Here is an 11,607-nt window from a genome sequence, read left to right on the forward strand (position 1 = left end):
ACACACACACACACACACACACACACACACACACACACCATGCTTTCTAAATCTGGACAATGTTGAATGAACCAGAACAGCATAAACACTCAGATGTATCCAGGAGGAATAAAAAGAGATGGTTTTGCCTTCAGCCATGGTAACTCAGGTTAGGTGGAGGCTAGCAAACACTAATTCACTAAAATAAAGTTACGTTCATTGAAGCTTAGAAAATGCTACTTGCACTCTGCTCCAAGTTCATGTATAACACTACTTTATGAATGAAATACATACAATTTTCAGAAGATTGGAGGAAAATAGATGAGTTTCAGTACAAAGGGCAGATAAAGGAGTTAGGGTAAAGTGAGCCAGCGTTGTGCACTCACCACGGGGACTGTCACATACATTCTTTGATGTATTATACAATGCCCTAGTTCCTCTTGGCCTCTCCAGATAATGTGGAGAGAGTGCTCTGCAAAGGCCTGGCATTTTAAAGATTAATCATGTTCTTCTTAGTTAGAAAAGATACAATTATCCATCATGACCTAGAAATGACTAAAACCTACGGGGATTCTCTGCTGTTCTTGTTTAGTCACATGAAAGGGAAATTAGTTAAGGCTGTCTTCATAGGCACTGCCTATCCAACAGGAATCCAAGATTGAACCCATGTTCAAGTCATCCTTAGTCATCTACTGAGCGAGAACCTACTCTATACATGAAGAGCTATGTCACTATGATGAAGAAGAGTAGGTAGCTGATCGTGGCTGTTTATGTTATTTGGGATCTTGTGTTCTAAAGGGGTGATTAGTCAGCACAGATTCTCTGGCACAGATTTATGGCACAAATTAACTGACATTTAACAGGTTCTTTCAAGGTCACACAATCTTTGCTTTTCTTTTGCCTGAAGCACGTAAGTCGCTAAACTATTATGGATTCAGTTTTGTATCTATTAAATGAATGAGTAGATTTTGGAAATAACCTTCTTTTAAGATCTGATTCAACCTGATTTTCCTCAGCAATAAGTTTGGACAACTCACTGATCATATCTCTTTCCTGATCCCCAAGTCACACACATGGCCTGTAGACCATCTGAACAATTGACATTCATAATTAAGCAGGCCCACGTGGTAACAAAGACTCAGAGCGTCAATCATCAAACACTAATTTAGAAAGTGCCACATACACCATGGTGATTAAAACCTAAACATCTGGAGAGAATGCAAACAGTGTTTAATGCTGGCAGGTACCAAGAGACTAGCGAGGATGATCAATGTCTTCTGGGGAACAAGGGTCCTATTTATAGGGTGAAAGCCTTAGAGGAGTCTCTCAGCAGGCATAATATTAATTAAGATGTGATAACAGAAAAGAGAAGGAGAAGAGACTCAAAGGCGACACAAGAAATGAAAATCTAACACTGTCGTGGTTTCTTTTTTTTTTTAACTCCCTGCAAGGAACACTGCGCAGAGATCACAAGATTATCGCACCTAAATGAATTGATGGCAGCAAGATAAAATTAACGAGTTTTTTTTTCCTTCTTTTACTTCCCTGTGGCTTTGTAGCTTTAATCTCTGAGGATGTTATACACATCTTTGATGGGAGGGCAACTAAAGTTGGTCAGGAACAATAAGACAAGTATCCCTGGCATATCAAGCAAAGGAAAATGACTTTTTCTTTTCCTTCAGAACACAAATAGACTTGGCAGAGGATTTAAAGGGGGACTGAGATTTCAAAATTGCTTTTGCGTTTCCTTTTATTCATGAATATCAGCTCTTTAAGTCACCCTCTGGATCGCAGCTACTTCTTTCAGGTCTGAGTTAAGTCATCCTTTCTCACAGCCGACTGTGTGTATAGCCTAGAAACCTCTACAGACTCAAACGAGTCAAGGGATTTATCTCAAACTGGACATATGGACACACTATACAAAATAGCTACCCCCACTTCTGCTCTAGCACTTGGATCCATTCAGCCTTGTTCTTTTGAGACTATCTCGTATACCAGAGATAAGGTACAGAGTTCTTTCTACAAGAAAGTCTGAATGAGCCAACATAATACATAGGGGCAGGTTTTCTGTGCCTCTTAGTCAAGATATCCTAGACTAACACATGATGTCATGACAATTTCTATTGTACAAGACATATCTAAGGATATCTATGGTAATTTTTCTCAAACTTAAGAAAGAAATAGGCAGTTTCATTATCAATTTAAAGTATGAATGAGGGGTATGTTTTTGGTTTATTTTTTCCTGCACTATGATCCCAGTTACATTCTTAACAAACTGCCTTCGAAGCTGGCTTGATGCCCACTGTTTGAGACATGATGAATGAAGAACAGTGCTTGTACTCACAAACAGCTAAAAATAGCCCAAGAATGTGAAGACAAACAGGTTTCTGGGAACGCAGACAGTTATGCGGATGTTGTCTGCTTTGTTTCAATTGTTCCCACTGATGCAAAACACACAAGGGAAAATCTGATACGTGAGAAGCTAAATTGTCAGATAGCATGCAGGCGAGCCGAAAGACTCAATCGCATTCTTTATATGATTCTCCTTTCATTGGAGAGTTTCACAAATTCTGAACTGAAGGAAGCCGGAGAGCCTTTGCCCTGTGTGATTAAGGAGGGCTGATGATGTGCTGTGTCTTCTCCTCCTCTTCATTCTACACCAACATCATATTTAGGGAAAAGATATTCACATTTTAAGATGTTGCACAGGTACTATCTATTTAGTTCAAATATCTTCCTACTAGTAGGTTTATAGTTCATGGTGACAAATTTTCTTCAGAAGCAGAAAAACTGTACATAAACACATTGCTATGCCATCTGTATTGGTTTGGAACCACTGTAAAAACATTCTCCATCTTCTAATACACCCCAAGTCTACCAGAACCTTGGTGGCCCTGAAGGCTCCATTTATCTGCAGAGGAAACTACGGCTTGGCTTAGGTTCACTCAGGAACACTGTCATTCAAACATTACAGGGCCAACTCTGCATCTGGAAGCATCACTCCTGAAGAAGCTATTCCCTCATGGTCCTGGACAGTGACTTCCATTTTTTTTTTTTTTCTGGAAATATGCTTTTTCACGAGTGAGTTCAGAACATCTAAATGTCCATGGAAAAATATTTAGTGTGAAGTAAGTGGTCAGTACAGGTTAACTATGCACCCCATGGCATTTGGCAGAATTGATTGCACGGAAGTTTTTTGTATAGTTCTTTATATCCCACTTCAACCATTCTCCTGCCTCCCATAGCCCACCCGTGCAGGAAAAGCACACTCTTAAAATCTGGCCCTTTAAAGCAGAGGCGGCTTGGGGACCTTCACCATGTGTCCACCAGCTACAGAAATCACTGCAATCAATATTTGCCATTGCAATCTTAAAAATCATGCTCATTTCAAATAGCATCAATAAAGCAGAAACTATCACTGGAAAAGATCAGTTCTAAGGGCTCTTTCAGCTAGAAATTGCCATCTTCCCTGTAACATATTACAGATAAAAACAACTTGGCCAAATCAACTGCCAGGAGAAACTAGATTCAAGGCAGGAAGAGCGATTGCTAATTCTTAGTTTCCTTTAGCCATCACATTGCAATTACCATTATGGGGTGTTTGGGGGTGGAGCTTGGGGTGCTGGCTTTTCCTTATTAAAGGTTGTACTCATGGACCAGTGCTAGTGTGGAGGTCTGAAGACAACCTCTTCTTCGCTCCAACACACATGTTCCAGCTGTCAGGCTGGACAGCAAGCTCCTCTATCCACTGAGCTGTCTCCCTGTCCTTATTTCTCTTTTTATCTTCAAACTTCATTGCCTCACGCACAGTTTATTGATTGTTAAATTAAATTTACTCAAAATGTGAACTAGAACTAAAATCAATAGAGGAGATGAGAATCAATTTAAAGGCAGAAAACAACTAAATCTCATTACGAAGCTGAAGGCTAGTAGTTCAGCGCCACATCACAAGGCTGTACACAGCAGATCAAAATAGTTTAGATGAGATTATTGTTGATGGCCAAGTAAAGAGTCAATAAGAGATGCTGAGGGCACAGCACTCACACTGAGCCATGCTGTCTGATACTGCCATCCCCAGCCAAATGCAACTATGCAAATGTAAGTTAATTAAAGGGAAATGAAGTTGAAAATTCAGTTCCTCAGTTATATTAGCCACATTTAGAATATTCACCAGCCAGGGGTTGCTAGTGTCTAAAGTACTAGACAGCTTAGAAAAAAATTCTGACTATCACAGAATGTTCTCCTGGACATTCTTAATTGTAGGGGATAATCACTACTGCTACTCCCTATAATTTTATGAAGCAGGAGGAACAGGGTGGTGAGAAAGGAAAATAAAGAACAAACATTGATTAAGCCTGGACTGCTCTGAGCTCAACACTCAAAATGTCTAATTTAGGGCAGGAGAGATGGCTCAGCGGTTAAGAGCACTGACTGTTCTTTCAGAGGTCCAGAGTTCAATTTCCAGCAACCGTATGGTGGCTCACAACCATATGTAATGGGATCTGATGCCCTCTTCTGGTGTGTCTGCAGTTAGCTACAGTGTACCCATATAAACAAAGTCTTAAAAAAAATTGAATGATCTGGTCATGGTGGTGCATGCTTTTTTTTAATTAAAAAAAAAAGAAATGTCTAATCTCATATATGACATGTAACAGAAGTCATGAAGCAAGAGCTCTCATTATCCCTGCGTTGTTTGAGGACACTGTCCAGGTCAATGGAGTGAGTTCCTATAGTTATCTATTCGGCATTGAGCTCAGATGGGGCTTTACTCAAGCCACCTGAATTCAGGGTCCATGTCCATCTGAGAAGTTGCACTCACTGAAGATCTTGACATGACAGGCACCAGAGGGAATAGCAACTTCCACAGGTGCTTTTAACACTGTATACATTACACATGTCAGAAGTATGTGAGTAGCTTGTAAGACATTTGAGAGCTGATTTTAAGAACAGGGATGGAGACAGGATGGTACCTTGGGACCCGCCTAATCCATTTGATATTATATTCAAGTTGAAAATGTCACCAGAAGACAGGAAATACGGAACCTACTATCAGCATCCAATGGAAGCTTTGAGACGAGAGAGCCTACATAGTAGTGTTGTCAGGGAAACCAAACACAGCTGAGGAGACAGTTATGGGCAGCCCTTTACTGGTTCTTGGTGGATGCTATTTCTTGCCTTTTTTTTTTTTTCTTTTTAAAGATTTTATTATATATGAGTACATGGTAGCTGTTTCCAGAGACCCTCAGAAGAGGGCATTGGATCCTATTACAGATGGTTGTGGCCACCATGTGGATGCTGGAATTGAACCTCTGGAAGAACGTGGATGCTATTTCTTCACCTAAGGCTCTGATGCTTTGGCTTTACATGGCAGGGTTCAGGATGTGATAATACAAGTTTACAAAACAGATATGTTGTTATAATATTTCTCTACCTTTGAGACATTTGTCAACTACAGTCAAAGGTTTTCTTCTGAGACCAAAGCTTTCTGAAGAGAAGTTCAGTCCACATAGTAGGAAAAACCAGAAAAGACTACTACAGAAGAAAATTTTGCAGATTTCCCAGGAGGAAGGATAGACTATATAGAGGATTGCCACCTGCAACTCTCAGATGGAGCCACGGTGTTTATTATCCCTGAACCCCAGTTTTATCATCTTAAATAAGGAGGATAATTCCTAACAAAGTTCACAGCTAAGATCTGTGAACAGATTAAAGCCACCTGCTTAGCAGATTCCATTGTCACGTGTGATGTCTTCATCCCCACGTTGGAGTGTGGCCTGAACAAACTTGAGAAATGAAACTTCTAGAATTCGCTAACGGCTATGGGATCATGCCTCCCCTGAAACTCTAGCTAATCTATGTATTCCTGTCAAAGGGATAACAAGCATGTTTGCTGAAATTCACGTTCATTTGCCTCCCTGACTTGTTCTGTTTTGAGACTGGCAAGGCAAGAAGGTTTACAGGACAGCCAGCAGCCCCCACTCTGCAAGGCTCAGCCCTTCATCTGCCTTTCTTCAGGGCAATAACAGGCCTCGTCCTCAGCTTGCTCTCTTCACGGCTGCTAATTGAAAAATCACGAGATGGCAGGTGTTTTGCCACCTTAAACTCATCAGCTTATTTTTGTACCTCTAGCCTAGCTTTATGTAAATGCAGTTTTAGGTAGCAAGTGTGGTTAGCCAAAGCAAGAAGGCGTCATGCCATGAATCAGTAGTGAGCTATATCCATGTCTTACCTTACGCTTGTTGGTTGGACACACATAGAGATAGCTCAAAATTGTCTTCAGCCCCACTTTATCATTCAGCTTTTCATAGGTAGTCCCATAATCGGTTGACCTGTAATTCAAAGGAAGCTTTAATGAGCACAGAAGTATACGTCATTTGGCTGCTTGTCAGGGTAATGCATGCTTTACATAGTAGAATGGCTCTCAGGAGGCCTCTAAATGATTCATGCAGTATATAATGATGCTTAATTATGTACACAGCAGCAGCACGTGAGTGGTTAACATTTGCATTTAAATTGAATTGGTAAAAATTAAAACGCAATCCCTCCACTGCTCCTTAAAGTGTGCACTTTCCATAATGGATGAGATTAATTCACAAAGATTAAGAAATGAGGATCCCCTTTGAATTGACCACAAAAATAAAAGCATTTTTAGTTAGATAGGACATTTCTCAACTTTTGCTTTATCTCTCTGACACAGCGTAAAATCAGGCTGTCCTGATTCATCTACAAACTATGTTTTCATCCATGAGTCATAAGATATATGGGTTGTTACTTCCCTCCAAGGTCATTCCGTCTCTGCCCATTATTTAAAACCAAGGAAATGTCTTCTGAACAAGTGAAATTTCACACTGTTCCTGATGCCCTTTGCTGGTCCTAAGCTGCGTGAGTTAGGAGGGCATCAACTCTTGGCCCTGAGGTTGTTTAAAGTCCTGTCAGTATTTAACCGCACATCAACACACTACTAATTCAGATGAAATAAATTAGATTTAATTGACTTTTGAATGTAGGTCTACTTTGTAGTCTAAATTTTTAAGTCCATGTCATCATCATAAGATGGTATAGCACTAGAGGGGCTATCTAAGTTTGAATAAAGTGATAGATAACACCACAATGACATATGCCAACAGAATAGCTGATAAATGGGCTTATGAACATTTTAATCCAGGTTCTGGCCCTCTGCTGTAGGTTGTTTTCATTTTACTTTACCTTTTAAGAAATCATTACTGAAGACTACAGCTCTACCATTTTCTTTCAGCCTCCCTTTCTCACAAAGGAAGTTTACAGTGAAATGCACCGGTGCTAGCCATATTTGTGGAGCTAATGAAACCCATCAGACTTTGTATGCTCAGTAGCAGGACATAGCACACAGTCCTTCTCAAGTACCTCTCAGCTCAACTAAATGACAAAAGGGAAATGGGCATAATGTATTATGAGCAATGATCGAGATGCATACAGATACTACTTAGAGAATAAAGTTGGTTTAATCTGTAAAGCAAATCAATGTCATTTTCATTTATTTTCCGCATTGATGAGTTGCAAACATCTACAGGAGACATTATTAAGTAAGGGTGACAAAAGCTGTGATAACTGCCTCACTCTCATACGCTCAGGGACCAAATCTGGACATTAAGGAAATGCTCAGTCAGCGAGGTGCTTGTCACACAATTATGATGCCATCAATGTTTATTTAACTCCAGCACACATGCAAATCCAGGTACAAGAGTGGCAGTAGATTTCAGGAGTTTCTGTCTATCCACGGTAGATGAACATGATGTTGCTGTCTGGCCTTCACATGCACATGAACACATATGTACACATATAACACGCAGTCTACTCTGGCCTAAGCACCAAATCCATAAACGCATCACTAGAATCAAAAATTTACTCTGACTTCGTATTCAGGACATTTCATATGAACATATTACACAGATGGTACCAAAAGGCCAGTACTTTATAGGACATAGATAGAATCCATCCATAGAGGAATGAGCATTAAACAACACAACTTGAAAGAATATGCATGTTTTGATCCTGAGTGAGGTAACCCAACCACAAAAGAACTCACTTGATATGCACTCACTGATAAGTGGATATTAGCCCAGAAACCTAGAATACCCAAGATACAATCTCCAAAACACAAGAAAATCAAGAATAAGGAAGGCCAACACATGGATACTTCATTCCTCCCTAAAATAGGGAATAAAATACCCATGAAAGAAGTGGCAGAGACAAAGTTTGGAGCTAAGACAAAATGATGGACCATCCAGAGACTGCCCCACCTGGGGGTCCATCCCATAATCAGCCACCAAAAGCAGATACTATTGCATATGCCAACAAGATCTTGCTGAAAGGTCACTGATATAGCTATCTCTGTGAGGCTATGCCAATGCCTGGCAAATATAGAAGTGGATGCCCACAATCATCTATAGGATAGAACACAGAGACCCCAATGGAGGAGCTAGAGAAATTACCCAAGGATCTGAAAGGGTCTGCAACCCTATAGGTGAAACAACAATATGAACTAATCAGTAACCCCAGAGCTCGTGTCTCTAGCTGCATATGTAGCAGAAGATGGCCTAGTCAGCCATCGTTGGGAAGAGATGCCCCTTGGTCTTGCAAACTTTATATGCCCCATACAGGGGAACGCCAGGGCCAAGAAGTGGGAGTGGGTGGGCAGGGGAGCAGGTTGGGGGGGGAGGGTATAGGGAACATTCGGGATAGCATTTGAAATGTAAATGAAGAAAATATCTAATAAAATACGTTTTTTTTTGTTTTTTGTTTGTTTGTTTTTGTTTTGTTTTTTTTAAAGAGATGACTTAGAAAATGGAAGAAGGCAGACTCTCTGGGACTGGAACTGTGCCATCCAAACATAACACATGACTGGGTTTACTCAGGACAAGTGTCTGGACCGACATAGTCAGACAGGCACGGCATCCCTTTGACAGCAAACAAGGCCAGGGCAGGCTTCAGAACTCACTCGCAAAACACAAAATCATTTATGGTTCTATTCCTCTCACACCAATCCATTTTTTATCCCCAAATTCCCACTGTATATGAGGAGACACACTGCTACTTTCAAAGAAATATTAGGATTTCTTTCCTCACCCAGTCCATGATTGATTGGATTTTTCAACTCTCTCCCTAGTCATCCTCAACTGGCATTTCCCTACTCAGGTTTCCTTGTCTCCTAGATGTGTTAGCTTTTCCCAACTCGTGTGTGTGTGTGTGTGTGTGTGTGTGTTTTCATGTTTAACTATTATCCTAACTTGAGACACATAATAGAGTGAGTGACTCACATTTATATTAGCAAAGTTTGAAAAAAAAATATTAGTTTATTGTCTGAGCAATACTTTATGTTCAAGAACAAACAAACATACAGAATCTCTCTGGGAGCTGGTGAGAGAAACATGAAATGTGCCTTGCTGGGACATTAGTAAATCTCACCTAGTGAAGGATGAAAATACAGGACTTCAGGGGAGATGAACAGGAGATGCAAATACTCTAGCAAAGTCCTGGCTTACGAGCTTAGAGAGGTGGAAGACATGCATAACGGGTAAAACAAAGAGGGGGGGTTGTTGTTGTTGTTGTTGTTGTTGTTTGTTTGAACAGTTCCAGAACCAAAATTTTCCACAACAACAAATAAGGATTGGTTTTATAAAGATCCTCTGCTAAAGTATGTGCAGATGTTTGGATGGTACACATGTGTATTTGTGAATGTATACATATATGTACTAGTGTTTTTATGTACATATGTTTTTGTACATGTGCACATTCATGTTTGTGTGTGCATGTGTGTGTGTGTGTGTGTGTGTGTGTGTCTGTGTGTCTGTGTATCTGTGAATGTAGAAAGATGTAATGGACTACATAACACAAATTTACATTAGCAAACATTGTTCAGAGTTTATACTGCTTTATTGGACACATTTTCTTTATAATATCTCTTTTTGTGGGCCTAGAACTTCTAAGATATCTGATATTATTTCTCTCTGATTTCTAACAGCTCATTTATCCAAAGCTCAAAAAAAGAGATTCAAAATGCATTCCCTGTTCACAGAAGTTCAGGTAGTCTAAACATTATGACCTTGTAACAATCAATTGTTATAAAAATATATAATGTATTTCTCTCTCCCAGAGGTATAACTTTTTGTCACATGGCTTGCAAATGTAATGAAAGTATTGGTAGGTGTCATGGGTGGAGCTACCACTGGCATGTCACTACCAGAGAGAAACTGTTAAATGCTTGCAGTCCAGAAGGCAGATTGTCAGTGCACTGCTCTCAGTGTCGAGCCGCAGCCCCTCCAGCCTTTCCACCACAGCTTCTCAGCTAGGCACACTCTGGTTTTCCTCACTCATCAGTAAAGATTTAGGGGGGAACAGCATCAAGATTACTACAGGTGCTGCTTGATCAATGCCTATGCAAGAGCAGCTTGTATCCAAGTAGGGAGACAGTGCCTGCATGGTTCTGTGCTCTGGAAGACAATCCCTGGTGCCCATTAGATTCACAGCACTGTTTTCTCCATAGAGATATTTACGGAAGTAGAGTACCCTGAAAAGGTGGGCCAAGGATGAGTAAAGAAGACAAGAGAGCAAGTTGGTTGTAAGCCATAGTAGCAGTTGTTAGATTTGTTAAATGATGTCTCTAAAACTGGGGAAAGGGGATAGTTTTCAAAATCAAAGTGTTTAGACATGCTTGAGTAGGCAAAATTCAATGTTCCTTTGCATTAAAAAAAGTTCACAAATTTTTATTAATCTAATACACACTAACCCTTTTTCTTGTCTAGCACTTGTAGCCTTTTCTAAATTTATTTGATTACAGAACACATTTGCAAGTGAAATAAAATGTGATTAGTGTTCTATACATCACCCTTTGGGAACACAATATTCTCCAAAAAGAACTAAAACAACAACTATGAAATTGGTTTTATAATGAAAGAAGGATAATAAAAAAAATTAAACAAGTAAAATTTGAAAACAGAAATGTCAACTTGTGCTAACTACAAAGTAAAGATAATTATAAAGAAACCAAAACAAGTAAAAAAGACAGGGTTTTTAGATAGGTATCATACATAGATATATTTAAGATAGAGTACATGTGCGCTTGGATTCCCAGGTTGTATCATTGTCAAAGTATATTATACAGTATGAAATTTTGTCTGCAGGAATTCTTTGCAGATTGGTCTATCTTCAGTTTAAATAAAAAAGTAACAAAAAAGACAAAGTAACAAAAACAGCAAAAAGAAATAAACAGCATAACTTTTTTTCAATAAGTATACTATTTCAAAGAAGCTGTCCTGTGCTTAAAAAAATTCATTTCAGGAAAAGAAATGGACACAAGATGAAATAAAAGCTTGCCACATTTTGCTTTTGATCTTTAATCTTTCTGACAAGTCTCACTTGTGACTTTTAGAATATTTTGAATATATGTCCCTTCTTATACACAGAACTCAGATGAGTTGGTGTGAAGAGTAAAAAACACACCTGTAGCATCCTATCTACTCCCAGGATGTTATGGTCTATTTAGGACCAGAAAACTCTCCATGTTGCTTGGAGGAAGGAGCAGAACAGGACATGTGCCAACGAGACATATAAGAAATAAAAGATCGACAGGTAAACACAGCACCATTCCTA

At 39.5% G+C, this 11,607-nt stretch overlaps 1 protein-coding gene across 5 annotated transcripts in view; it reads right to left on the reverse strand.

Moving 5' to 3' along the window:
* Sorcs1 (sortilin related VPS10 domain containing receptor 1) overlaps positions 1–11,607 on the reverse strand; it is a 501,662-nt gene that overhangs the window by 227,397 nt on the left and 262,658 nt on the right. For all 5 annotated transcript variants that reach the window (XM_021205280.2, XM_021205273.2, XM_029537410.1 and 2 more), the window contains exon 3: positions 6,209–6,308. In XM_021205280.2, coding sequence (XP_021060939.1) covers positions 6,209–6,308 — 100 coding nt within the window. The remainder of the gene's footprint in view (positions 1–6,208; positions 6,309–11,607) is intronic.

The sequence above is a fragment of the Mus pahari genome, chromosome 1 (assembly GCF_900095145.1).
Source record: "Mus pahari chromosome 1, PAHARI_EIJ_v1.1, whole genome shotgun sequence".
NCBI classification, from domain to species: Eukaryota; Metazoa; Chordata; class Mammalia; order Rodentia; family Muridae; genus Mus; species Mus pahari.